Source organism: Barbus barbus (genome assembly GCF_936440315.1).
Source record: "Barbus barbus genome assembly, chromosome: 28".
Classification (NCBI taxonomy): domain Eukaryota; kingdom Metazoa; phylum Chordata; class Actinopteri; order Cypriniformes; family Cyprinidae; genus Barbus; species Barbus barbus.
This window is the reverse complement of record NC_136756.1, coordinates 8,973,541-9,001,358: the sequence shown is the minus strand read 5'-3', so window position 1 is coordinate 9,001,358 and position 27,818 is coordinate 8,973,541. Positions and strand designations below refer to the sequence as shown.

The window sequence follows — 27,818 nt, the reverse complement described above, 5'->3', positions numbered from 1 at the left end:
ATTGGCGCGTTAATGCAGGCCATTGTAATTTATTTTTTTCAGTTTAACTCGTCAAAATTATTTAACGCAGGCGCGGGGCTAGGTTTGATCACCCCACTCAAAACTGCTAAAGAATTGTGTTTATTCAGACGCAGAATGTCTTTACAAGCACATCAAATGGGACACTTTTCAGACGGGCGCTCCAACTTCATCTCAGCGCCAGGCGCGAATCAAACGAACGCAGAAACGTTACTGGAGACGAAGTGCTTCAGTAGAACATCAGTGAACTGCGGTCAATGTGCTGGCACGTGCTCTATTAGGCTATATTAAAGTACTGTATCATATTCAAACCCAAATGAAACTACGAGTATGCAATGTCATATGTCATAGTTGTGTCGTCAGTTAAGTCATGAAGTTACAAAAGAAGGCCATTAAAGCTGCCTTAAAACTGTGCATGCAAGTATTTATTATTTATGAGTCACATTTAAAGCAGTGTCAGATCCGCATCAAGTTCAGCAGTGGCAGTTTTTAATTCAACTTTAATTTAAGGTGGGATTAATTTCAGAAAAAATGTGCGATTTTAATAAAAAATGTTAATCGATTAACAGCATTAGTTTAAATAAATATTTTATGAAACAAGTTGACTGTAAATTATTATATTTCAACAAATAGATAACATCTGAGCTTATTGATACTACGGTCTTTCATAATTTGGCCCTTGGGCCCATTTAATAATGGGTTTTGTTACCCATCTCTAGGGCCTGCCAATATTGTTGTGAACAGTGGGGGGTTTTAGAGTCAAAAAGGCAATGAGCAATAAATCTCCTCTGTTGTTTCCGTTATAATTCAGGTGTTTGCCTTGACCAGCCATGGCTGCGGTTCCCAAAATCATCACAAGCCCAAGTCGATCGTAGCTCCATTGGTGGCAATGGGTCAGCGATGTACTAAGCTTCCGATGCTTTTGGGAAATGCCTTATTTATTATGTTAGGTAGTATTGATCCAAAGTCTGTAGCCACATAGCTTCACCTTAAATATTAAATGCAGTTGCCTCAACTTTTTTTATTGCTACACAAAATAAACACTCTTGTACACCTCTGTGATGCTTAAACAATAACTGAGTAATTGTTTAAATGCCATTGCATTACATAAAACATCAACCCAGCTTTTTTTCTCAGAACCAACTTATTGTTTTGAGCTCTTTTTTTCACAATTGAATTTGAGTCAGTTCTCCTCAAGTTCACACATGTCCTTTCAGAGCAACCACTGGTGTACTTCATGTTAATTATAATTTTAAAATCTAATTTTATGGTTCACTAATTTTTTAACATGTTTCACATCACTGTTTTATTATTTGAAGTGTTTAAAGAATTGAAGCATAACAAAAGTCTTTTGGTTAAATGGAAGAGTACTGTTTTGGGTGTAAGTTTTGTTATTTCATGCAATATTTTCTTTCAGTTTGGTTGCTGAAATGTTGTGTTTCTCAGATGGCATATTGCCAGCATATAGGGGTTGAGTTCATGTTCATCAATGACCTGGACCAGTGTCAGTGGATCAGACAGAAGTTTGAGAGGCCTGGAGTCATGCAGTTCAGCCTGGAGGAGAAGAGAACACTGCTGGCTCGCATGGTCCGCTCCACCAGGTACACACACACAAAGGCCAAATGCAAGAGTACACGTAGGAATACATGCGTTTGTGTCGGTTTGAACAGGCACATTACCAGCCGTTTGACCAAATTAAAGTATTTCACACTGAACATTTGACTTGGTGGGACTGTTGTAATGCATTTCCCAACACTGGATGCGTTTAAATGGATAGTTTGTTCTTAAAACTCAGGTTTGAGGAGTTTCTGCAGAGGAAATGGTCATCTGAGAAGCGCTTTGGGCTGGAGGGCTGTGAGAGTCTGATCCCTGCGCTCAAAACCATTATTGATAGATCCAGCGAGAAGGGAGTAGACACAGTCATCATGGGAATGCCTCACAGGTAGAAGAAAAGATTCAAATGTTGGAACCTGATATTACGGTGACCTATGTACTGTTACGATGGTTCTTGGTATCAGTGACAAAATTTCTCTCTCTTTCTGTCTGTCTCTGTAGAGGGCGTCTGAATGTGCTTGCCAATGTGATCCGCAAGGAGCTGGAGCAAATTTTCTGTCAGTTTGACTCTAAACTGGAAGCTACCGATGAGGTCGGTGACGTTTTGTGTCTGTGTGCACTTTTTTTGGATCCTTGTGAACTTAATCATCAGAACAAACATAAGAACCACTACAATTGATGAAATATGTCTGTACCTCTACAGGGTTCAGGAGATGTCAAGTATCACTTGGGCATGTACCACAGGAGGATAAATCGTGTGACTGACAGGAATATTACTTTGTCATTGGTGGCCAACCCTTCCCACCTGGAAGCGGTGAACCCTGTGGTGCAGGGCAAGACTAAAGCAGAGCAGTTCTACTGCGGAGACACAGATGGCAATCGGGTGAGACATAAAGAACATCAATCTAGGGCTGGGTTGACATTATTATACACATTTCCCTTCAAAAGTTTGGGGTTTTAAAGATTTATTTTTTATGTTTTTGAAAGTCTCTCTTGCTCATAAAAAAGCTGCATTTATTTGATCAAGAATACAGTAAATATTGTAACAGTGGTTGTAATATTTTAACAGTAAATTTGTAAAATATTACAATTTAAAATAATGTTTTGTATTTTAATATATTTAAAATTATAATTTATTTCTTTGATGGCAAATTTTCAGTGTAATTTCTCCATTCTTCCGTGTCACATGATCCTTCAGAAATCATTCTAATATGCTGATTAGCTGCTCAAGAAACATTTATTTATTGTTATCAATTGTGCTGCTTAAAGTTTATTTTTTTTGGGGGGGGGGGGGGGGGGGGGTTGTTAAAACCTTGATACTTTTTTTCAGAATTATAGTATAAAGATACTTATAAAGTTCAAAAGAACATCATTTATTTTAAAATTAATCGTTATTGATTTAATAATGTAATAATGATTTATTGGCCATAACATGACCAGTTACATTGGCTTATAAATGTTTATGTGATAATTTAATATGGTGCACCCCTAGTCCCTTTTAAGATGCATTTTAAATTGCTCTGTTATAATGAACTCAGATCCTGTTTTTAATTATATAGCCATTTAGAACCAACAGCTTTTAAATGTTCTTGTGTGTTTTTGTTTCAGGTCATGTCCATTCTGCTTCATGGTGATGCTGCATTTGCAGGTCAGGGCGTCGTTTATGAGACCTTCCATCTGAGCGATCTGCCCTCCTACAGCACACATGGCACTGTGCACGTGGTGGTCAACAACCAGGTACACGTGCACAAACAAACCCATGTGTAACAATACATAACACACCCAATCAGATGTCCTCTTAATACCCCTCTGCATCTCTTTCTCAGATCGGTTTCACCACAGATCCTCGTATGGCACGCTCTTCTCCATATCCTACCGATGTTGCCCGTGTGGTCAATGCCCCCATATTCCACGTCAACGCAGATGATCCTGAAGCTGTAATATACGTGTGCACCGTGGCCGCAGAGTGGAGAGCCACCTTCCACAAAGATGTGGTGGTGGACCTGGTGAGTGATAGAGTTTTGTGTCTTTTTCTAAACACTTTATTCTTACTTATTATATTATAGTTCATGAGATCAGTCAGGCATATGATATCTTTCCTTTAGGTTTGTTATCGCCGTAATGGCCACAACGAGATGGATGAGCCGATGTTCACCCAGCCACTGATGTACAAACAGATCAAGAAGCAGAAAGGAGTTCTGCAGAAATATGCTGAGAAGCTCATCGCTGAAGGCGCCGTCTCACGACAAGAGTATGAGGTCAGACAATCCTGCCCAGAGCCAATCAGCTGCCTCGCATCTTCAGCTACTCTGAAGGGTTTTCATCTGTTTCGTGACTCTGTCCACAGGAGGAGATTTCTAAGTATGACAAAATCTGTGAAGAAGCTCATGCTCGCTCCAAGGATGAGAAGATCCTCCACATCAAGCACTGGCTGGACTCCCCCTGGCCAGGTGTGTGTGAACATGGATATTATTGAATTACAACCTTGAATTATGATCAAATTTGTTGAAGAAATACTGTCAGACTCAGAAGGTACGTCCACAGGATTCTTCATTAAATATTTCATAAATGGCCTTAATGTTGCAATGAAATGGAACTAGTAACTAGAGATGCACACAGATTGTAATTTTCTAGGCCATTTCCAAATTGTTTTATTAGTGCGACTTGCCGATAAAGATTTGTGCCAATTCAGATTCTTTCTAAGAAGATTCAAGATTTTTATTTGTCACATACACAATTATACAGAGTATAACCAGCAGTGAAATGTAGGTCAGGTCCGCTCCAAGGACAGGGCAATTATATAGTATACAAATATTAAGAAAAATAAAAGAATAAAATAAAATAAAAGATAATAAATATAAATGTGCAGGTCAGTATGTTATTGACTTAAATAGTAATATAAGAGGAATGTGCAAAAAAGTTGTACAGGGTATTTAAATAGCAGCAATATGAGGTAGAGAAAAATTATGAATAGCTTTTTGATATGGTGATATTTACATGGAGTCAAGTGATGTTATGACACACACCCCTTTTCCACCAAAGCAGTTCCAGGTGCTAGTTCAGAGCCAGTGCTATAGCTGGTTCTTAGTTGGTTCGACTGGCGAGCGCTTTAAGAACCGGTTGCTTTTCCACAGGCTAGAGAGCCAATACAGAGCCAGGTCTTACGTCACTGAATACGTTTCATGTTTCGGATCACTAGCGCGTCACAACAGGCATTTGTACAAAGCATCAGCGCCACGCAGATCGATCGATCGGCACACAACACACTAAAGCACCGCGAGAGCGATCCAAAAGCATAAAGAGCCGTCTGCTTTCCAGTCGGTCCCGCAGCACCCCGATATGCCTCGCACCGAACGGTCCGCACAGCGCCGATCCATCCCGGACAAGCCTAAACAAACTATCAGCAATGGTGGACGTTGCGTTGCTATTGATGTTCATGGCTTTGCGAACCTACATCGGCATCCATACACGGTGAATCAAACGTGTTAGCGTTTAGCTGCTATTTCAAATATGGCGGTCCAAGTTTCTGTTCGTCTTGTTGGTCACGGTAACCCCGCCCCCAGCTCCTGACGCAAGCGTTTCTTTCTTCTAGCCCAGCAATGTTGTGGTGCTACTTACGAACCGCTTTTACTGGTTCGGAGCTGGTGCTTTGGATGTCGAAAAACAAAGAACCGGTTTGAAACTAGGCTCTGGCTCCGAACCAGCACTGGAACCGCCTTGGTGGAAAAGGGGTAACAGAGTTAGAGTTTAGGAGCCTGATGGCCTGGGGGAAGAAGCTCCTCCTAAGTCTCTCAGTTTTTGCCATCAGGCTACGGAAGCGCTTGCCAGATGGAAGCAAAGTGAATAGTCGGTTACCAGGGTGATTTGAGTCCTTGATTTTGACAGCTCTTTTTTGCAGCGTTTGAGGTAGATGTCCTGCAGAGAGGGGAGAGCAGACCCTGAGATGGTCTCAGCTAAGCGCACAACTCTCTGTAGTGCTTTGCAGTCCTGATTGGAGCTGTTTCCATACCACACTGAGATGCACTGTGTCAATACACTTTCTATGGTCCCTGAATAGAAAGTTTTCAGGATTGCTGGTGAGACCCTGAATTTCCTCAGCTGTCGCAGGTGGTACAGTCTTTGCCTGGCTTTCTTAACCTGTGTTTGGATGTGTGTAGTCCAAGTCAGGTTCTCTGAGATGTTTACACCGAGGTACTTGAAGCTACTCACCCTCTCCACAGGGGTCCCATTGATCATAAGAGGAGTGTAGGGCCGCTGCTGTCTCTTCCTAAATTCCATGATCAGCTCTTTAGTTTTGCTCACATTCAGAGAGAGACAGTTGTCCTGGCACCATGATGTGAGTCTCATTATTGTTGGAGATGAGGCCCAGAACCACAGTATCATCAGCGAATTTGATAATAGATGTGGAGCTGTGAGAGGACACGCAGTCATGCGTGTAGAGAGAGTAAAGCAGGGGACTCAGGACACAGCCCTGTGGGGCTCCTATGTTCAGAGTGATGGAGTTTGAGGTGAACTGGCCAACTTTCACCACTTGAGGTCTGCCGGTGAGGAAGTCTTGAATCCAGTCACAGAGTGAGGAGTTTAGGCCGAGGTCTGTGAGTTTAGAAGCTAGCTTGATGGGGACTATAGTGTTGAAAGCTGAGCTATAGTCAATGAATAGCAGCCTTACATAATTCCCATTGTTGCTGCCCATGTGTGTGAGGGAAGAGTGGAGGACGTGAGAGATGGCATCGTCAGTGGATCTGTTTGGGCGATAGGCAAACTGAAGAGGGTCCAAAGTAACAGGGATGGAGGAGCAGATGTGGCTCTTTACAAGTCTCTCAAAAACCTTCATGACTATAGATGTGAGGGCAACTGGGCGATAGTCATTCAGGCAAGAGGGTTTATTGTTCTTTGGCACAGGGATAATGACAGATTTTTTAAATGAGGTGGGAACCACGGAGGTGGCAAGGGACTCATTAAAGATAGAAGTGAACAAACCAGCGAGCTGATTGGCGCAGGACCTCAGAACACGGCCGGTTATCCCATCAGGTCCGGCTGCTTTCCTGACGTTCACTTTCTTTAGCGCCCTCCGAACCTCATCCTCCGACATGGAGATTACAGGATTATCGCTGTTCTGCCTGCTGCTTCCTGACGCACTGGACGGCAGAGTCGTGTCGCTGCCGTTGCAATCGAAGCGGCCGTAGAAGATGTTTAACTCGTCGGCCAGCAACGGATCTGCTCTCATCTCTGCGGAGGATTTGTTTCCGAAGGCACAGATGGTCCTCAGTCCCTGCCACATCCGTCGAGAGTCCTGGTCAGAAGAGCCTCATTGTAAGCGGCAGTGCGTGTGTTAACAGCAGCACGGATTGTACTGTCCACCCACGGTTTCTAGTTGGAGAATGTCCTTATAGTTGTTTCTGTAGCTTGCTCGGTTAGCATGTTTACAAAGCTTAATGCTACATCCGTGAACTCGCTGACGTCAGAAGAAATCGCCCGGAACATTTCCCAGTCGACGTGATCACGAGCCGCCTGCAACATAGCCTCTGAGTGGGAGGACCAGCGCGTCACTAATCTCTGCACCGGGGGATCCTGAGCGAGCCTTTGTTTATATTCCGGTGTGAGGAAAATGGCTGCATGGTCCGATTTGCCAAAAGCCGGTAGTGAGCGGGCTTTGTAGGCATTCTTGAACTGAGAGTAGCAGTGATCCAGTGTATTCGGTCCTCTAGTTGGACAGGATACATGTTGATGAAAGTTCGGCATGACCTGCCTGAGGTTGGCTTTGTTAAAGTCTCCCGCGATGATAAAGGCAGCGTCAGGATGTTTGTTAATGTAGCCGCTGAGCACATCGTGAAGCTTAGACAAAGCCAAGCCAGTGTCTGCCTGTGGTGGAATGTACACAGCAGTAACAATGATCGATGAAAATTCCTGGGGCAGATAAAATGGGCGGCAAGTAATGGAAAGATGTTCCAGATGAGGCGAGCAGGAACGCAATAGAATGGAGATATTCCTGGGATCACACCATTTCTTGTTAATCATGAAACACACTCCTCCGCCCCTGGATTTACCGGCCTCTGCTGTTCTGTCCATCCGAAAAACAGAAAAGTTCTCTCACTGCATCACAGCAGTGTCCGGGACAGGGACAAACAAAGGATATTACAGTCCTTTATGTCCCATTGGAAACTAATCCTGGCTCTAAGATCGTCCATCTTATTCTCCAAGGATTGGGCATATGCGAGCAGAATGTTCAGGAGGGGAGGACTGTGAGTCTGTCTCGAATCCCAGCGCGTTTCCCGCGGTGTTTCTTGATCCGTCGCCTCGGGGGGGTTATTGTTTATCTCCGCGTTCCGAAGAATCTCCAGAGGCCACGATGGATTCGTGGATAGAGTGTCCTGGAACAGGTTAGTGTAGCGGTTTCCAATGTCCAAAAGTGTTTCTATGTTATAGGTGATCAGTGCCGACGTGAAATGTGTAAAAAGAGAAAGTAAAAGTAAAAAATAAATTAAAGCAAAATCTGAGCGGAGCGACCTGGATGGCGTCCGAACACAGCGGCGCCATCTTGTTTTACTATAATAACAGTTAATACTATTACTATAATAACAGTTAATTACTGTTAAAATTAGGGATGGGAAGAAATGAGTATCGGCTACAGGTCAGCATGTGCATCGTAACGGGTGAATCGTATCACATCAGTAGCTGCTTCATATGTATCTTTAATGTATCGTATCGTTGGCTATGCATCGAGATGCGTATCGTATCGGCCTCAGTCATGAGATGCACATCCCTAGTTTTAATGAGTGAATCATTTAGTCATTCATTCAACAGATTCGTGCAAACGGCTGATTCATTCAGAGACCAGGCAAGTGATTGTCTTTATGAATGGGTCACTAAATCATTGACTCACTCAATTCATTCAAAATTGTGGTTTCATTCAGTAACAAAACACTGCTGTGTTTCTCAGAGACACACATCATTTCTGCTGTGACTTTGATTGGAACAATTTTATCAGCAGAATTGAGCAAAAACTGTTAATATTGTTTCTAAAATGTAAGTCACTTATTAAATGTTAGTTTTTTGAACTACTGTTGTATAAAATCAATGTCACATTGCAGTCGTGCTGATATTTCAGAAAACATCTTGGTCGTGTGATGTTGCTTACCTCGTAACAGTAACATATATTTTTTTCCATATTGTGATGCACATCTGAATTAAATGGATTATTGAAAAAGAAAAAAAGGAGGACAGAGACTTGTTCATCAGTTGTTGATTGGATTTTAAGATGTAGTCATTGCACTCAAAAGTGGAGACATGACCTTGAACTTCTTAGAAATAATGTCTTTCTTTAAATGTTTTGTTCTAGTATCTTCCGGTGATCATCTGTACAGCATTTTTTGCTGCTTCATGAGTTTTTAGATCTTACAGCACAGTTATTGTGTTTGGTGTGCAGGTTTTTTCACTCTGGATGGTCAGCCCAAGAGTATGAGCTGCCCGTCCACCGGTCTGTCAGAGGAGGAACTATCCCACATCGGACAAGTGGCATCATCGGTACCCGTGGAGGACTTCACAATTCATGGAGGTGCACTAGACCTAAAACATAGTACATAAATATGCACACATTTCATGCATTCTGTTACTATAATACTCATCTTCCCTTCATGTACAGGTCTGAGTCGTATCCTGAAGGGCCGTGGTGACATGATCAAGAACAGGACAGTGGACTGGGCTCTGGGAGAGTACATGGCCTTTGGCTCTCTGCTCAAGGAGGGCATCCATGTGCGTCTCAGTGGCCAAGATGTGGAAAGAGGAACCTTCAGGTATAAACAATAACATTTGAAAAATAACCATCATGTAGTTATGAATCTAAATCTAGTGGGGTACTAACGTCAACACATTTCTGTTTCATAGACCATTTTTGTTAGAGCCACTATTTCAAACGCAGCATTATTTTAGATCTCAGCCCAGTGTAAGAGGTCTCTGACCTGTTGTTTGATCCATTTGCAGTCACCGTCACCATGTTCTCCACGATCAGAACGTAGACAAGAGGACCTGCATTCCCATGAACCACATGTCCCCTAACCAAGCCCTATACACCGTCTGCAACAGCTCTCTGTCTGAGTACGGAGTACTAGGTATTCAGATGCTCACAGTACATGTAAAATGATCTCTGAAAGGAAGAGGACTCTCATGGAAACTCATGTTTTCTTTCATTCTGTGTGGTTTTCTTTTAGGTTTTGAGTTGGGCTTTGCTATGGCCAGTCCCAATGCTCTGGTTCTGTGGGAGGCCCAGTTTGGAGACTTCCATAACACGGCTCAGTGTATAATAGACCAGTTCATCTGCCCTGGCCAAGCTAAATGGGTCCGCCAGAACGGCATTGTCTTACTGCTGCCACATGGCATGGAGGGCATGGTAAGGCTATTATTACCCACAATTCGTACCACTTTTCTTTCTCCACACTCAGCTGGCTGTAAATGAGTTGATTTTACTTTGTTCCTTCACAGGGTCCCGAGCACTCTTCTGCCCGTCCAGAGCGCTTCCTGCAGATGTGTAATGATGACCCTGACTTTAACCCTGTAAGACTGTCTTCTGACGTCTCTAAATGTGAATACGGTGTTGATATAAACACAGATTTTATAGTCTGAATATATCAATATAACTGTTATTTTGGCTGCAGAAAATCACTGATGACTTTGCGGTGCGTCAGCTGTATGACTGCAACTGGATTGTCGTAAACTGTTCAAATCCCGCCAGCTATTTCCATGTAATAAGGAGGCAGATTCTTCTTCCCTTCAGGAAACCTGTAAGTTCAGCTGTCTGGGAGCATATAGATGTTCATTGAATCATCCAATGCATTATTGGTGCTTCTTGAACAATTAGAATTTGTAATTAATTTATTAATTTTCTTGTTTTTAGCTTATTGTCTTCACCCCCAAATCTCTGCTGCGTCACCCAGAGGCCAAGTCTAACTTTGACCAGATGCTACCAGGTCAGAAACAGTTTGTTAAAGGGAATTTATTGAACAGCTGTGCCACTTTAAAACACTATATCGCTGGATAGCACTATGGCATCAGCATGCCTCTTTTAAAAAAAATTAATCAATTATAAGAGTTCAAACATCATGTCAACATTACACGAGGCTATTAAAGCTGCAGGCTTTGGGAGAATGTGTAACAAAGTCGAAATAAGAAATGCAAGAGCTTTGGAATCAACTCTATGATGAAAGTATGATTTGTATGAGCTAAATGAGAAATCTGATAGATGGGTTGATTTAAATAGAAAAACGGCTAATCTTAAGAATAGCTCTTACTAGTGGTTGACCTATAGATTTATTTTGTCTGATGTTGATATCTTAGAGAGCAGGGTTGCTAATGGCCAACAGAAAGGTGGTTTAAATAATATGCTATTAAATGATAGTAAATAACACTGTGCATAATTTCTGCATTAAATGTCTATTTATTTTAAATAATAATAATTTGAAAATAAATACATTTCAATAGTTTAATTTAAAACATGACCTGTAAAATTAGATTTATACTTTAATTCTAGTAATTCTATTAGAGTATCTTCCCTAAGAAGTTAAAACAGATAAATAAAAAGGAGGTAAATAATGTAACCAACAGTACACTGAAAAATCAGATTTATATTTTCTCAAATAAATACCAGTAAACACTAATTCGACACACAGTACACAATGAATATGACTTATTGGCAAAAAAAAAAAAAATTCATAAAACAACATGCAAATACAAAATACTATCTGTATATCTCCCCAGGCACTCATTTCCAGCGTGTGATCCCAGATGATGGAGCGGTAACTCAAAACCCCTCACAGGTCAAGCGCATCGTCTTCTGTACAGGAAAAGTCTATTATGAGCTCACGCGTGAACGCAAAACACGCAACATGGAGGACTCTGTGGCCATCACTCGCATTGAGCAGGTACCACCGTCTTCAGTAGAACATCAGCAGTGCTTGCTTGCTTGCTTGTATGATGATCTGATTCTCCCTCTCGCTCCTCCCCAGATCTCTCCTTTCCCCTTTGACCTGGTGAAGGCTGAGACCGAGAAATATCCCAATGCTGACCTGGTCTGGTGTCAAGAGGAGCATAAGAACCAGGGATACTACGACTACGTCAAGCCCCGCATGCGCACCACCATCGACCGTGCCAAGCCTGTCTGGTAAACTCTCGTCTTCCTCTAGAGCTGTGACACTCAGGTGCTCTGTATTTTCACCAGTCCTCACTCTGTGCTTCTGTGTGCAGGTATGCCGGCCGCGAGCCTGCTGCCGCCCCGGCCACTGGTAACAAGAACACCCATCTTCTGGAGCTGAAGCGTTTCCTCGACACTGCCTTCAACCTGGACGCCTTCAAAGACCACATCTAAACCTGTCCTTCAGTCCATAAAGAAAACGAAAACTCACAAACACCCCATTCACCCGGCAACCAAATACACTACGCCAAACTGTTTTATCCCATAAAGAATGGTGATACAGTTGATCCAATGTGTTCAGGTTTGCAAAACACACTCTCCATCCTAGAATCACACTCTCTCTTGCATGAATTCACTATTTTTTTTTAAGATAATATTGTTCATTTCAAGCCTTCGTCACCATTGTTGCCCAGTTCAACAACATCAAATGATGATAAGCAAGAGAATCTGAATTTCCTGTGGTTTAAGTATAACCGCACAAATGTTGATTTGAATAAACCTAATGTATTTTCAACCAAAGCACAGCTCCAATCCTGTTACAGATATAGTAATCACGTCTATTGCCTCCAAACTCACTATTAAGAGATTTTTCCTTAAACTTTCAAATGTTGGGTTGTTGGTATCCCGATTCTCAACAGCTATATGGCTTTAATTTGCATGTTTGTTTTCTTTTGTTTTTCTGTATTGATAATTGTGGGCTAAGTTCAGAATAAGGGAGAATTTTGGCACATACATTTGCAGTGTCTGGATAGTGGGCTGGATTGTAAAGTAAGTGGTAAAAATGACACTTTATCTGTACCTTTGCACTGTTTTCTGGATAGAAGAAAAAACAGTTGGTTCTCTGAAGTGGATGTTGCAGTTGCACGATTGTATTTATGTAAAAATGACTTTGTATTCAGAGGAGGAAAGGCTTGGCATTTTAAAATTTTTGTGGCACCTTTACATGTATGTGCCTCTGTTCTGGTTCCAAATGTCTATAGATGGCATTGTATGGCCTGCACACTCAGTTAATCAATGATGCAGCCTGGTGCAAATAAAACCCCTTCAGAACTCCAATCCTCCTTTGCACATCTGATAACGTGTGCCATACAGCCCAACCCAGCAGCAGGAACATTTAATATGGCAAACAAGACAGAATTACACCGGTTTGTGGTCGCTCTTTTTAATAGAAACCAATGACATCCTTTTGGCTTTTTCAAAGAGAGAGAGAGAGCAAAAGATTTAATTTATTTTGGTTTTTGGAGGATTAAGATTCTGTCCTCGTAACGGTTTAGCTTCATACAATAAACTCATTATCTTCTCAAATGTTTGGAGTTGTTCATTTATTAGTTTAAGAAACTGCATTGTGTCTGTGATCATGCGATCTTTGAGGACACAACCTGTGCTAGTAGTCTACATCTTGCGAAGTGATTTTAAATTGTTATATTAAAATCTAACTTGATTAAAATGCACAGGTGTAATCAACACGTTAACCTTTATTGCATTGCACCATTTAGTTATTTATACGTTATATTTTATTGAAAAACGGTTGTTAAATTCTGCAATCACAAAAATATATGCAAAACAAGCAAGTTAGTCATAATTACAGCTGAACATTTCGTGGGAACTATCTGAGGATCCTTTTAATATTGTGTGGGACAGTTAGGGCCTTAAAAAAAAAGTTTGAGCACTGCAGTAGATCCTTTTCACTGAATGCATGAAATGCAGATCAAGCAATGAGATATTTTTGCATTTCACTACTAAAATCAATTACTAACGTGTACTCGTTTAAAATAACACTCAATCTCAAACAGGAGATGCTCTTACAGGCCACATATCCTTAGTATTGCTTATAATAAAGTCTCACTGATCAAGCCACCTTCACGCCGCGTTTCCTAAAAGCGCGTGTCGCTGCCGCATTCTGAATGCAGCTATTTCATTGGTTCGCTTTTGTGTCACTCAAAGCATCGAAACGCTCTTATTGGACGGATGCGTCTTCATGACGTCCCTCTCCGGTAATTATATAGTTTAGCGGCCTTCATCCGGTTTTTCTTCATTCCAAGACAGCCAGTCACACACGGTTCACGCGCTTCAGCCCAGCATCATCTAAACCTAAAAGAAACTAAAGCCATGGCAAGGCCCAGAGTTTTCTTCGACATCACCGCCAACGGCAATCCGGTTGGAAGAGTAATAATTGAGGTAAAATTTCATGTAAAAAATAAATAAATAGAATTTCGCCTTTTTCTTATTGCAAGAAAAGACTGTAATTTTCCGCTATTCCGTTAGCGCGCGCCTTCTGCAAGTCGTGCAAACGCCTCTCTCGCGCGCAGCTGTATAGCCGCAGGCGTTAGGCTACTAAAATGTGTTCTGCACAACTTCAGTAACGTTATCCTGTTTTCCATTTCTGCTAGACAAACCCAGTTTTTCCTTTACGCCTAACCTGGTTGTGCAATTAACTGGCAAACCAAAGTAGGACCTTTAACTGAACGGTGTTACGCTCCCGGGTTGCTATTTTAAGACCGTGTGCAATTTTGCGGCATTGTGAGCAACATTGATGTTGGAAACTGACAGTACGGTTTTAATACTGGAGTCTATCGATAATAAGACGATGCGTTGTTCATTTCCACGGTGATGTTTATTGATGTTTATTTGCATAAAACTGCTGTTATTATTTCAGTGTCAGCAAAAGATGCTCTTGAAGTGGTGAAGCTGGAATAAGCAGCTCGCGACGCACTAGGCCGCGTTAACTGGTCCGTCACCTAAAGCACGCTTGTGCATTTTTTTTTTTTCTTCATTTTAGTATCGAGTCTTGCCAACAAAGTCTACTGACAGAATGTGTTTCTCATACGAAGAGTAGCGGAGGTTGGTTTGGGAAGAGCTGTGCGGAAACGTCCTGCAGGAGCGCGCAGTGAATGAATGAATGGGCAGCGGCCGCTGCTCCTTTGTTTAACCCGGATTCCCTGAAGGCGACTTTATTTTGCTCCGGCCAAACTTCAGATTCACGCTCCACTGAGACGCAAGCAATAGCTACAGAAATGGTTCAGCGTTTTAATGTGTGGCTATTTAAAGTCGCAGATTCCCAGTCCAAGGGAAAGAGGTTCTAGAGAATTCGGTGGAGTTTCCTGCGGAGATCTCATTACACGAGCCGCTAGACGCGTCTTTTCGTTACTGGTGGAGGGTTTTTTCATTTGCATTCGAGTATTAATGTGCATTTGAATGGGGAGGGTATTAGGGAGGGTATTTAAGGAACGCAGTGTTTCACATGGGGCTAGTAAAAGTAAATAATTCCTCAGCGGAGGAATTACCATTTTAGTCACGTCTAGAAAGCTCGGAAATGTCAGACGCGCGCCTCTGCGTTTGTCCAGATATAGTGAGAAGACCGAGTGACTGTAAATAATATACATGATCTGCTGCTTGCACTGTACCTTCAGTCCCCACCTTTTGTGTGTCTTTCGCATTGTGGGTCTGAACGCGCAGCTGCAGTGCGGACACATGAAGATCGAGGCGCTCGTCTCCACACCAACTTATTATTATTTATTTCTTTCGTTTTTATTGCAGTCTTTAGAACAACGGATATACAAGGGCAATAACAAATTGCATCAAAATAAATATAACCAAGACAATAAAATAAAATAGGAAAAGCAATAAGAAAATGTCCATAACAAGTAAAAAATAATCTTAAAATGATACTTAATTCAAATAATAGATTTAAGGCTTTATAATTTAGTCTTCCCTCTTTATTTCTTGTTTGTTTTGATGTGTACAGGTAGTGACTTATTTCTATTTTAAAATAAGTAAAATTAGTGTTTTTAATCTCACTGCTCATTTACTCTTGTGGATGAAGAATTTTCCATATGTAGTAAATTCATTATATACCAAATTTTGAAGTCAACAGTATACTCATAAAAAAAACAAATATTATTTTCTTTGAGATGCAATTCAATCTTAGTATTTAGTTTAACACAAAAAAAGCCAGTTGCATTGACGGAATCACACTTATTGCAGCTGCGCTCGCTTTAAAGGGGAGTGTTAATGTGACGTTTTCCTGTTTCTTTTAACAGCTGAGAGCTGATGTTGTTCCCAAAACTGCAGGTATTTATACCCATTTTATGTATTGTTAATCACTTCCTCCTCGTGTGATTTTTAGTGCTCATCACTTGTCTGTTGTCTTGCAGAGAACTTCAGGCAGTTGTGCACCGGTCAGCCTGGCTACGGCTACAAAGGATCCACCTTCCATCGTGTCATCCCCGGCTTCATGTGCCAGGTAAGCAAGATTTAGTCCCAGGTGCAGGGTGTGAAATATCCACCCAGGTGGAAATCAACCATTGCTGGTGTAACAACTCGATAGACAATTTGGTGGGTTATTTGATAAATCCTCCAACATATGCAAGTAAGCTTAAAGAGGGTTGCACACTGGACAAGTGCTGAAGTCTTTCAAATTTGAGCATTTTCTATGAGTGTACAAATTTTGCATCATTTGGTACGGAGATGCTATTTTGCATCCGTCAACTACAATTCTGTCAGTTGTTCGAAATCCTGCTATGCCACTCGTGTAGTTATCCATTAAGATACGTTAACAATGATTGTGGTTAAACATTTGCATGTACTGACTTCACCCTATGCTGGAAGATTATGTATTGTGCTTTAATTTTTCCCACAGTGTCTTCAAGTGCATGCTTCATATTAAATATAGCTCACCCTTTCTCTTTCAGTTAACTAATGTAAACAGTTTAAACTTTTTGATGCCGCTTTTGCCTTTATATTAGTGATTGGATTCGCTGTTCTGAACTTCCATTAATTATTTCATGGTATTCGCAGTGTTTGATTGTCATATTCAGTAGTTGACAATTAGTATTTAAATCACAGCCATGACTTTTAATAATCTGGTTTTATTCTTAAACTAGTAGAAATTTCTGAATGGCTGGTAACTTAATTTTAATTGCCAGATTGGCTGGTGAGTTCAAGTTACTTTCAAGCCCTGTCCTGAAGTCTTCTGAGATCTTGGTTACACTATCAGTTTTGCAGTTCGCTTCTAATCTTGAGACCTTTGGATACAGGGAGGCGACTTCACGAACCACAACGGAACTGGTGGAAAGTCCATTTATGGCAACAAGTTTGAGGATGAGAACTTCACCCTGAAGCACACCGGCGCTGGCTGCCTGTCCATGGCCAACGCTGGCCCCAACACCAACGGTTCCCAGTTCTTCATCTGCACAGAAGTTACTTCATGGTGAGCAAAAGCAGTGTGAATGAGCATGTCTTCTGGATCCATGCTGTGGAGCACCTCTTCCTGACCTCTTTTCACGTTTTCTTTCTTAAAACACATTTTTATTCCTTCGCATTTAACCTTATTGTTTGTTTCATGACCCTTTATGTACAGCACTTTTGCTCTAGAAATAAACTAAACTTGAACTTTCTCCCCCAGGCTGGACGGTAAGCACGTTGTCTTCGGACAGGTTGTGGAGGGCTTGGACGTCATCAAGAAAGTGGAGAGCTACGGTTCCAGCAGTGGAAAGACCAGTGCCAAGATAATCGTCGCTGACTGTGGCCAGCTGTAAACATCTCAACCACTAACCTCTACCCAAACCTTAGTCTAGTACCCCTCAGTGCTCCCTTTCACAAATCCTGCCGCTAACCGCAACATTCCTGTCCAAGATCTACAACCTCTCCCTATATCCTTCAGTCGTCCATCTTTGTCTCTGACGAGTTGCCTTTGCTGATTTGTTTTCATTTGCAAATGAAGTCCTCTAGGCCTATCATTTGTGTATCAAAGTCTGAAAATAAAGGGGAACAATGACATGAAACTTCTTGAAGCTTATTTTTGTGTTTTATGTTGCGTCAGGTTAATGTAAGTCACATTCAGTGAGCTCTTTGACTTTGATCTTGTTCTTGTTGATCTGGCTCATAAATCTGTCTGAATTTCTTCACTAATCCTCTAGGCAGTTCAGTTCCCTCAGTGAATCCAGTCAGAGCCGTTTGAGTTAACAGACTTGCCCTCCAGGGAACTTAATCTGTTAAACCGAGGCTATTGCAACTCCAGAAGTTTTGGAATATATTGTGTATAAAAAAAGCCATGGGATAAATGATTGAATGGAAAAGTTTGAGACCAATTTGTTTTTGGGTGGACCATTTGTTTAAGCTTTATAGTATGAACATGCAACAATTTGTCTAAATTTTCTACTCTAAGTGAAAGGTTTTTGTTGTTTTTTGTTAATATACCAGGAAAGTAATGTAGGGTGTAACTTTGTTTCATTCATTTGGGATTGACCGGATTATTGGATCGTTGTGGTTTACTACTTGTAGCAGCTGTTTAATGCGAGTGGTGCATTTCTGGTTTTTGGATTATTGTGCCACCCTCACCCTGGTGCATGTTTTAAGAAACCGCTCAGATCAATCATAATTCGTACAGTAATATTCCATAAACATGGTGGCTTTAAGGATGTAACTTGATTACACTGAATGACACTACATTTACTAGATATGTTATTCCTATCTTTACAGGTTGTGATACCAGCCAAGACCGCTGACAAATGTGTAATCTTAGCTGTGTGAACATTTGGTGCTAAATTAAAGTGACCCCATTGAACATGTAACACAATCACTAGCGCCTGTGAGGCAAATGCATGTTTGTCATTAATCTTAATGCGACGCAATGTAATGTTTAAAAATTGAATGGCTTTGGACAGGTTTTATTGACTAATAAATCGATCCTGTGAGCTCTAAACAAGGTTACTGATAAACATAAATGGATTCTTTGTGCATGTATTGTACATTTTTAAAGTCAGATGCCATTTAAAGCATCCTCTTAATTTAATTAGGGACCTTTAAAATGTTCTAACTTTTTCTGGTTATTCAGATAGCAATGAGAAAAAATACTGCATTGTTGAATGATGTTGAAATACATTTATTAAAATCCAGTAGGAATTGCTCAGATGTGTGCATCAACTAGAACTCACTAATCCTGCTCAAAGAGGCCATACAACACTGCGCATTATACATCTCCCTTATGTTTAATTCAGTTCAGATGGGTGTGCCGTGACCTGAACAGAGGGCGTCTTTGCACAGCAGATAATGCTGCTGTGTGCCAGCTCAAAATCCAGTGTGAAGATGCAATGCTGCATAAAAGCCAGACTAAAGAAGTGAGATCTGTCCACCTCAGCCCCTACTATAATCACTGTTGGGAAAAGTTACTTTTAAAAGTAATGCATTACAATATTGCGTTACTCCCTAAAACAGTAACTAATTACGTGAGTTACTTTTTATGGAAAGTAATGCGTTACGTTACTTTTAAAAATCTGGTGCTGATAGAGGAGGCTCAGCAGACTTATTCGTTAAAATACCCGACAGAGGGCGCTCAACTCAAACTTTACATGCATAAACAGAAAATCAAAGCCATGCTCAATGTCATCAGACTTCTACACGCTTTAGAAGCAAAAGAATTATAGAAACAACTTTATTTTGAACAACCTCGTTATGCTTACTTCAAAGATACTTTAACCATACGCCACGATGGCGTGTCTTGGCATGTTTCTCGTTGGTTTTTCCGCTCAGACCGTGTTTGTCTGTGGTTAGCTCCTCGGGTCGGGGTGACACACGCCCTGTCCGCGAGGGCTGTGGGGCTGCGCGCGGCAGAGCAGGTCCTTGTCGCAGTCGCAGCGCTCCAGTCTTCTGCGGAATTTGGCGCGTCCCCGCAGCAGGCACACCTCGCCCAGCGCGGGCACGCGCTGACATCTCCTCCCAGTCAAGTAGAGCGCGCAGCACAGACCCTCCTCGCAGTCGTGCGAGCGCACGCACGGGGACATCTCGGGCGCTGCGGGCGAAGAATCACCGTACGGGTCAGAGAGTAAAACTAAAAATGAATCACTGCAGTCAAACCTAGAAGACATACTACTCGCATCGCATACTGTTTTTCGCATACTATATAGTAGGGAAGTATGCGATTTCGGACGCAGCCATTGAGTTTTTCTTAAAGGTGCAGTGCTGTAGCCGATGACGAACGAGCCAGAAACTTTCTAGTTTGAAAAGGCTTTTTTGTTTTGGACTTTTAAACATTCTGTTAAGCAAACAATGTGTTTAACTGGGAATAAATTGCATTTTGCTATTCTATTTAATTGACATTAAAAGCAATTTAATGCACACATTTCTACAAATACACATTTTCAATTATCAGTTGTTCTCTAAATAATAATACTAATAAAAACATAAGACAGAGGCATAAAAAATAAGATATTTTACCTTGTCATTTAAGAGTTCACTTTTCAGATTGTTGAAGTCATTTTGACTGTTTTATAATTTATGGAGTATAGTTAGGCCTAATTAATTAAAAGGTGAACAATTTTAGTGGTAACAGATGGTGACAACCTGAGGAAACAACTTAAATTCTATGCAATATATTTATATTCTGGATTCTTAAGACAAAATGCTTTTTTCGTCATAAATTATAACTTTTTAAAAATAATTACGTCACACTTAATATGAAAATTGATTACCAGCCACAATGTTATTCTACTTTATCAATTCACTTTTAGGAACTGTTCATTTTGATTTAACAGTTTGATAATTTGTCATTTTAATCTCTGTGCTTATTGTACTGTAATATCCTGTTGTTGACACAGCAAAATACACCTGTGCAGAGTTTTTACAGCTGATGCAGACAGAGAATGTGTGTTAATGTTTTCAATAATGTCTGTCCTTGCCAGCACAGGGAAAATTACTAATAGTCAATGATATCCAAAGGTATGATCCAAAAACATGATTTTATGTAAACCCATAAAACTATATCCTTACCTTTTTGCACATGTAACTGAACCTTTGTCTTGGCAGCATTGCGCTGTTTCTTCTTTGAGCCTTTGCATTCAGTTGCCTTGTGAAAAACAATGTGAATAAAGACGGTTTAAATATTCTGAAAAATTGGGATTGCAGGTTTGAGATTAAGCCATGGTTGGACGCAACTTCATTAGATTACAATACTGAACCAAACAAAATCTTACTTGTGCAGCGGTGCAGTCTTGCGCAGGAGGTGAAGCTGTTCTGATTCCCTGCACAGCTGAGGTTCTTCTAACAGAATTATGGGAATTTACAACTGTGCCACTCTGTAGATGCAATACTGACTGGAAGAGATTGTCAAACAAGAAGTAGTGACAACAAGTAGAGTTACTCTGTTTTTAAATATAAAATCACATTCATGCATATTTATAAGAAATTATATTATAATAAATGCCAATAGGCTTTGTGTGTTCTTTAGCTTTGTAACATTGTTCCATCATAAGCATATGAATGCAGAAAAAAAAAGTTTAAGAATATAAATTCTTACCTCTTGAGAGTTTGTCATTTCTCTGGAGGAGCGGATAATGTTGGAATCCAGGCACTGTACAGCAGAAACAACAGACAGCCAAAACATGACATAAACGGTCTGCATGGTTGTATCCAAACTGTCCCGGCCACAATGAGGCTGTGCAAGAGCAAGACGTCGAGCTCTAGTGTGGAAGAGCAACCTGCTCCGTGTTTTAATGGACCTACGGCAATTACCCTAATTAAACATTGGGGGGGGGGGAGAAAAAAGAAAGAATGTCTCTTTCATTAGTGGTTACTTTCTGAGTGTTTCAATGTTTATAGTCTCAGCTCATGTAGGAAGTGTGTAGTGCATTGCAGTGGTAATTAAGGCAAATTATGGCCCATACGCATAACAAACATGAAAGCTTGGCTCGTAAATCCTCATAGACCCTTTACACATGTAACACCTTTGAAACTTATGATGAAAAATATGACATCCTTTAAATGACAGCCATCAGTTAACCGCATCAGTAGATTCGGATGTAAGTTGCTTCCTGGAACGGAACAGGTGATTATCTGCACCTTGAACGCTGGCTTAGGGGGGGAACTCAAAATCCACGTTTCTCACCGGGCTGAGAGGCAGATAATAACAGTGACACTACTTTGTTTAACCAATGTGAATATGTTTAGCCACTAAATAAAAATGTCTTGTTCAGCCTAAACATTCTTGTCGTGTCAACTACAGATTTATTGTTTAGCAAATTATCAATTAGCAACAAGTTGTTTTAATTTGTCATAGCCTAATTCTACATCTTTACATGACCTGTGATCTTTGAAATCTTGTAGAACTGGGAAAGGCAAAGTAGTGCGATAGGATCATTAATGCACATGTAACTCAAATACACTGACAGCCATACAGTCAGCAAACAGGAAAACAATAAACCTGTAACAGTAAATGCATCATTTATTCATGCTTTTCTATCTATCTATCTATCTATCTATCTATCTATCTATCTATCTATCTATCTATCTATCTATCTATCTATCTATCTATCTATCTATCTCTTTATCTATCTATCTATCTATCTATCTATCTATCTATCTATCTATCTATCTATCTCTTTATCTATCTATCTATCTATCTATCTGTCTATCTGTCTATCTCTCTATCTCTCTATCTATCTATCTATCTATCTATCTATCTATCTATCTATCTATCTATCTCTTTATCTATCTATCTATCTATCAAAAATTAAATCAACCAGCTTCAAGACTATTTTAATATACTCAACTAATGAAAAAATGTGTTGAGTTCAATCAGCTCAAACATAGTATGATATGTAGAAGCATATAAATATAAAGTATTAATATGGTGTGTTACTGACTTTTTTTTTTGTTTAAGTATCAGTTAGTTGGGCAAATCCAAAGGCTCATATACTGTTACTTTAATGCACCAAAACTAATATATATACGGTGTATATATATATATATATAGTTTTTACTTTACCAAACTGAACACTAATCCCTCGAATGGTGACTTGTAACAAAATATAACTTTAAAAAAAAATTATTCAAAATATTGTTGATTCTGAATAACAAGAAGCACATGTCTTTATAATGCCTTACCAAAACACATTATTCAAGGGCAAGGGATTATGGGTAGTCTGTTTATTTGAGCCTCTGTACCAAACTTGACATTGTAGGTCTTTGCTATTTAATATTAGAAAACATTGCTCACACTAAATTTTCTATAAGTTGATTTTATCTAATGTCGACAGTCAGCTGTGTGAATTGTTTTACGTTTCTTTTTTTTCCAGAAATGTCACCTATATTCCTACAGAATTGTTACTATCTATACAAAGGACGGATTCCATTTTAAATTAGTTTCCTCTAATTAAATGAAATGATTCCTGTCAGAACTGGTTGTGTTTTCTTTCTGTCTGTGTGTGTGTGTGTTGAACAGAGGGCAGGTGAAGAAAGATCACCCACCAGTCTTCAAACCCTCAGGCTGATTTACAAAAGTCAGTCATGTACTCCAAACCCAGTCTTATTTTAATATCATCAGTTTGCTATTATAGTTTTTGCTAATACTTTTAATTCGATTTTTATAGTTTTGTGTTTTCATTTGTATTTTCAAGTTTTACCAACTTTGTTGTCTTTTGCTATTTTTCTTAGGTATTTTTGTCTATATAGCTTTTAAGTTTTAACTTACTTTATTCAACATTTATATTTTATGTTTTTATATTTTATTTCAGTTTATCTAAATTTTATTTCAAGTAATCATAGTTCATCATATTTAGTGTTTTACCTGAAAGCCTGAGTAATTATATGAGGTTATTTTGTGTGTGTGTGTGTGTGTGTGTGTTGGGATATTTGAATTGCCAGAGATGGCACAGGACAAAGGTGAAATCTGTTGAGTCATTTAACATTTTCCATAGATGTTCAGTGGCTAAATGAATTAACATTACACAGGAAATGAAACTGACACAGGCAGAAAACAGAACCATATGATCACAGGTTTCTGTAACAGAAATGCGCTGCCACTCTATTGCTCTCGTATACAGACTTTTGAAGAGTTTAGCGTAGCACATAATGAACAATCACCATTGGTTTCATAGTGCAGCCATTAGGTCACTGACTGAGCAGTATTCACAAGTGAAAAGTAGCAGGGGCTGCTGATTGTGTGTGTTGAGTCTGGATGAGAGATCACAGATAAAGGCTCATTGTGATGAAAAGAAGCCTGCAGGTCATTCACCTACCCAATAAAGAGCAGCAGATGCACACAATTACTCTTGCTATGACGCAGTGTTTGTGTGTGTGTGCGTGTACGTGTGCATGTCTGTATATTTCCTCCAAAGACCCCTCAACAGATTACATGCAGGCGGCGGTGGACACAGACACCTCCCTCCCTCCAGCAACACTCACAGTCCAACAAGTGACCCCTGCATCACACACACCTGCACTGGACATACACTCGTGCACTGAAGAAGAGAATGCATCCTAAGGTAAGACTAACCTTAAAAGTATTGTTTAAGATACTTCTTTTACATATACTTAAAAGGCAATAATTTGATTCTTTAACCACTTTCATACAATGTCAATGTCAATACATATTGTTTCATGATGTCAGACAATTGTGATTTTTCTTGTTTCATTGTTAAATATTACCGAGCCTTGTTTCAAAATGATTAGTAGTTTCCAAAATACTAATAGGTTGATGGGTAAAGGTTAAAACAAAAAACCCTCTCTTTAAGAAGTATTGAAAGTTTGGGAACGCAAAATGATGATGTTGGCAGGTTAAGTGATAGCTGGTTAAGAGAATAGGGAGTTAACTAATCTTGGCAACATGTTGCACACATGCAAGTAAGTATTGACACAGGTGTTGACTTGTGGATCTGCTCTTATTGTATGTGCTTATAACATGACGGGACAGGAACAGCATGGAAATACTACACAATTCACTTCGGATTGTTGAAAGGAACTGAAAAAGCGAACATTACTCAACTACATGAATTAAGAATAAATTAATTATTCTGAATTAATCTTTCATCAAAAGTTTTTTTTTTTTTCCGGAGTCATGTGATTACCAATGCTGCATTTATTTGTCCAAAAATACACTAAAAACAGTAATATTGTGAAATATTATTACAGGTTAAAAACAAATGTTTTATACTTTAAAATGTAATTTATTCCTGTGATGCAAAGCTGAATTTTCAGCATCATTACTCCAGTCTTCAATGTCACACGATCCCTCAGAAATCATTCTAGTATGCTGACTTGCTCCTCAAGAATAATTTATTCTTATCGATGTTGAAAACAGTTGTGCTGCTCAAAGTCTTTACTGTCCTTTTGATCAGTTGATGCACCCTTGCCGAATAACAGTATTGCATTTCTTAAAATAAAATTAAATGTATACATTTAACTTTTGAAAAGTGTAAATTAATACAATGTTAGCATTAGCATTCATCACGGCATATGACAGAAGTACCTTATCTTTGAGTTATGTACACAAGAAAATAAATTCAATTCAAAACCACAAAATGCTGCTGTTTTTCACAAACTAAATTGATAAGACATTGACAGTCAAAGATAAAAGGAGCGTTCTGAAACACTGAGGCTGTTCCTCATGTGCCCTACAGCAGCTGTAATCATATTGTTGAAACTCAATAACACAGCACGTAATTCCTGCCCTGGAACAAAGAGTTCATCTAGAACAAATCTGTCCTCAAGCCCTTTTACACATCCTAGAAGACTGCATAGAGCCCTGAGTACTGGTATAGTGACTATACATTTTGGGTCATTACTGGATATTAATTGGATGTCAATTAGAACAGTACGTTCTCAGACTTTTTAGGCCATCTCTGATCAAACATATTTTAAAATGTATAATATCACCATAATGACATCTTGTAAATTCATAATAAATCATTGGGTTTAGATAAATCATGGTGCTGCAAGATGCTTATCGTCCATTGACTTGCCCTTTTCAAATGGACCCTATCAAAATAGCTTATGAAAAACACCGGTTTATATATTGTTTTTCTGTGGAATAATTGTGTATTTCCAGGTGTTAATATGCACAGTTTGCAGTCAAATTCAAACATGTTTTAAAATAAGAGGTAATGTACCCTTTTAATGTGCATGCATCTGTTCAGACTTCTATTTTCTTTGGGTAATTTCTAACCAGATTTTGGAAAAGATACTGTTAATACCACTTCACTGCCAGGCTTGTGTACACAAGCTAACAACCAAACCTCAAACTAGCCACTAAGGATCTAACATCTAAACAAACACAATAAATGCAGTCTACAGTTGATCCATAAAAAAAATAAATAAAAAAAAACGGTTAAATTTTTGAAGTTTGCATCATTGATTCTGTTATTTTCCTGTTAAATACTAAGAAGCTACAGTACTTTGAAACACTCTGTATTGTATCAAGCTCTGTATAGCCTAAATAAAGATGACTTTATGTGATTTAAATAACTATACAATATATGAAATATGTATCATGGTTTCCAACATCTTCAACGTTGATAATAATAATAATAAACGTTTATTAAGCAGCGAATCAGCATGATTTCTGAAGGATCATGTGGCACTGGAGTCTTTAGACATGTTGTACCTGTTGTAGTCAACAAATATTCCATATAGTCTCTCAATTAATATGAGATCCTCAAATCTAAGTGTGTAATACTTAACAAACGTGAAAATACATACTGTGCTAATCTGACCCATGACTGTGTGTCCAGTGACAGAGGTGGATCATGGCTGTGCTGAACCCTATGGACTGGATCAGAGAGAGCAGGGGCTCTCCTCGTCTGGTGCTTGTCATTGTGTGTGTGGCCCTGCTGCTGGATAACATGCTGCTAACAGTTGTGGGTAAGTAAACAGCCATCCTAAACAAATAATAAGTTTTTTCACTAGGATGGATGCAGGGAATTGCTGCTATTTAGACACATAAAATGTAGCCTATATGTACACCCTGTTGAAAAAAACAGCATATGCTGGTTAGGTATGTTTTGAAGCATGGCAGCTGGTTTGAGCTAGTTTAAGCTGATCCTTAGTTGGTCATGACCAGGACCATCTTAAACCAGCTCAAACCAGTTGCCATGATGCAAAACATACCTAACATATACCTAGCATATGCCGTTTTTTCAACAGGGCACTAACTGGCCACTTTATTAGGTACGCCTTGCTAGTCCTTTTGCAGAACTGCCTTAATTCTTTGTGGCATGCATTCAACAAGGTGCTAGAAACATTCTTCAGAGATTTTGGTCTTTATTGACATGACAGAATCACACAGTTGCTGCAGATTTGTGAGCTGCACATCCATGATGTGAATTTCCTGTTTCATCACTTCCCAAACGTGCTCTATTGGATTGAGATCTGTGACTCTGGAGGCCTTTTGAGTATAATGAACTCTGTCATGTTCAAGAAACCAGTCTGAGATGATTTGAGCTTTGTGACGTTATCCTGCTGGAAGTAGCCATCACAAGATGGGAACACTGTGGTCATAAAGGGATGAAAATGGGCAGAAACAATACTCATGCAGGCTGTGTTGTTTAAACAAAGCTTAGTTGGTATCAAGGGGCCCAAAGTGTGTCAAGAAAATATCCCACACCATTACACCACCAGCAGTAGCCTGAACCATTGATAGAAGGCAGGATGGATCCATGCTTTCATGTTGTTTATTTACATTTACATTTATGCATTTAGCAGACGCTTTGGATACATTGCAAGTTACAGTTTTTACATTTTATCAGCTCTTGCTTTCCCTGGGAATCGAACCCATGACCTTGGCGTTGCTAGCGCCATGCTCTACTATTTGAGCTACAGGAAAGCCCTATTTATGCCAAATTCTCACCCTATACCATTCGAATATCACAGCAGAAATCAACAGACCAGGCAACCCTTTTCCAATCTTCTGTTGTATTTTGGTGAGCTTGTGTGAATTGTAGCCAGTTTCCTGTTCTCAGTTGACAGGAGTGGCTCTTCAGCTGTTGTTGCCCATCTGTTGTGTTCATAAATGCTCTTCTGAAAACCTCAGTTGTAACAAGTGGTTAATTTACTTACTATTGCCTTTCTATGAGCTCAGAACAAGTCTACAAAGCATTTTCACCCACAGAACTGCTGCTCACTGGATATTTTCTCTTTTTTTGGACCATTCTCTGTAAATCCTAGAGATGGTTGTGTATTGAGATCTCAGTAGACCAGCAGTTTCTGAAATATACTCAGACACCAACAACTGTCCACGTTCAAAGTGACTTAAATCACCTTTCTTCTCCATTCTGATGCTCAGTTTCAGCAGATC

The 27,818-nt window shown here is 39.8% G+C and overlaps 4 protein-coding genes across 6 annotated transcripts in view; 3 read left to right on the top strand and 1 right to left on the bottom strand.

Moving 5' to 3' along the window:
• Positions 1 to 13,058, top strand: part of LOC306848445 (2-oxoglutarate dehydrogenase complex component E1-like) — a 30,390-nt gene extending 17,332 nt beyond the window's left edge. For 2 of the 3 annotated variants that reach the window (XM_079382997.1, XM_079382998.1), the window contains exons 6-23: positions 1,465 to 1,619; positions 1,814 to 1,960; positions 2,074 to 2,164; positions 2,276 to 2,455; positions 3,181 to 3,309; positions 3,399 to 3,578; positions 3,678 to 3,830; positions 3,920 to 4,022; positions 8,999 to 9,127; positions 9,215 to 9,365; positions 9,553 to 9,680; positions 9,780 to 9,958; positions 10,051 to 10,122; positions 10,224 to 10,349; positions 10,463 to 10,535; positions 11,323 to 11,486; positions 11,571 to 11,725; positions 11,809 to 13,057. In XM_079382997.1, coding sequence (XP_079239123.1) covers positions 1,465 to 1,619; positions 1,814 to 1,960; positions 2,074 to 2,164; positions 2,276 to 2,455; positions 3,181 to 3,309; positions 3,399 to 3,578; positions 3,678 to 3,830; positions 3,920 to 4,022; positions 8,999 to 9,127; positions 9,215 to 9,365; positions 9,553 to 9,680; positions 9,780 to 9,958; positions 10,051 to 10,122; positions 10,224 to 10,349; positions 10,463 to 10,535; positions 11,323 to 11,486; positions 11,571 to 11,725; positions 11,809 to 11,929 — 2,436 coding nt within the window. In that variant the 3' untranslated portion in view covers positions 11,930 to 13,057. Of the gene's footprint in view, positions 1 to 1,464; positions 1,620 to 1,813; positions 1,961 to 2,073; positions 2,165 to 2,275; positions 2,456 to 3,180; positions 3,310 to 3,398; positions 3,579 to 3,677; positions 3,831 to 3,919; positions 4,023 to 8,998; positions 9,128 to 9,214; positions 9,366 to 9,552; positions 9,681 to 9,779; positions 9,959 to 10,050; positions 10,123 to 10,223; positions 10,350 to 10,462; positions 10,536 to 11,322; positions 11,487 to 11,570; positions 11,726 to 11,808 lie in introns of all 3 variants that reach the window. The other variant, XM_079382996.1, reaches the window with a different exon arrangement.
• Positions 13,059 to 13,617: 559 nt separating this feature from the next.
• LOC306848703 (peptidyl-prolyl cis-trans isomerase-like) lies at positions 13,618 to 18,664 on the top strand. Its single transcript, XM_079383416.1, has 5 exons — positions 13,618 to 13,933; positions 15,796 to 15,826; positions 15,910 to 15,998; positions 16,792 to 16,964; positions 17,160 to 18,664. The coding sequence occupies exons 1-5, from the start codon at positions 13,865 to 13,867 to the stop codon at positions 17,290 to 17,292; spliced, it is 495 nt and encodes a 164-aa protein (XP_079239542.1). The 5' UTR covers positions 13,618 to 13,864; the 3' UTR covers positions 17,293 to 18,664.
• The window catches only part of LOC306848702 (uncharacterized protein), a 17,555-nt gene continuing 8,356 nt past the window's right edge, over positions 18,620 to 27,818 (bottom strand). Inside the window, exons 3-6 of the mRNA XM_079383415.1 lie at positions 21,048 to 21,263; positions 20,725 to 20,844; positions 20,522 to 20,597; positions 18,620 to 19,544 (exon numbers count right to left, since the gene is read on the bottom strand). Coding sequence (XP_079239541.1) covers positions 19,303 to 19,544; positions 20,522 to 20,597; positions 20,725 to 20,844; positions 21,048 to 21,152 — 543 coding nt within the window. The 5' untranslated portion in view covers positions 21,153 to 21,263 and the 3' untranslated portion in view covers positions 18,620 to 19,302. The remainder of the gene's footprint in view (positions 19,545 to 20,521; positions 20,598 to 20,724; positions 20,845 to 21,047; positions 21,264 to 27,818) is intronic.
• The window catches only part of LOC306848698 (chromaffin granule amine transporter-like), a 10,204-nt gene continuing 6,266 nt past the window's right edge, over positions 23,881 to 27,818 (top strand). Inside the window, exons 1-2 of the mRNA XM_079383409.1 lie at positions 23,881 to 24,012; positions 26,257 to 26,386. Of these exons, the coding sequence (XP_079239535.1) occupies positions 26,272 to 26,386 (115 nt within the window). The 5' untranslated portion in view covers positions 23,881 to 24,012; positions 26,257 to 26,271. The remainder of the gene's footprint in view (positions 24,013 to 26,256; positions 26,387 to 27,818) is intronic.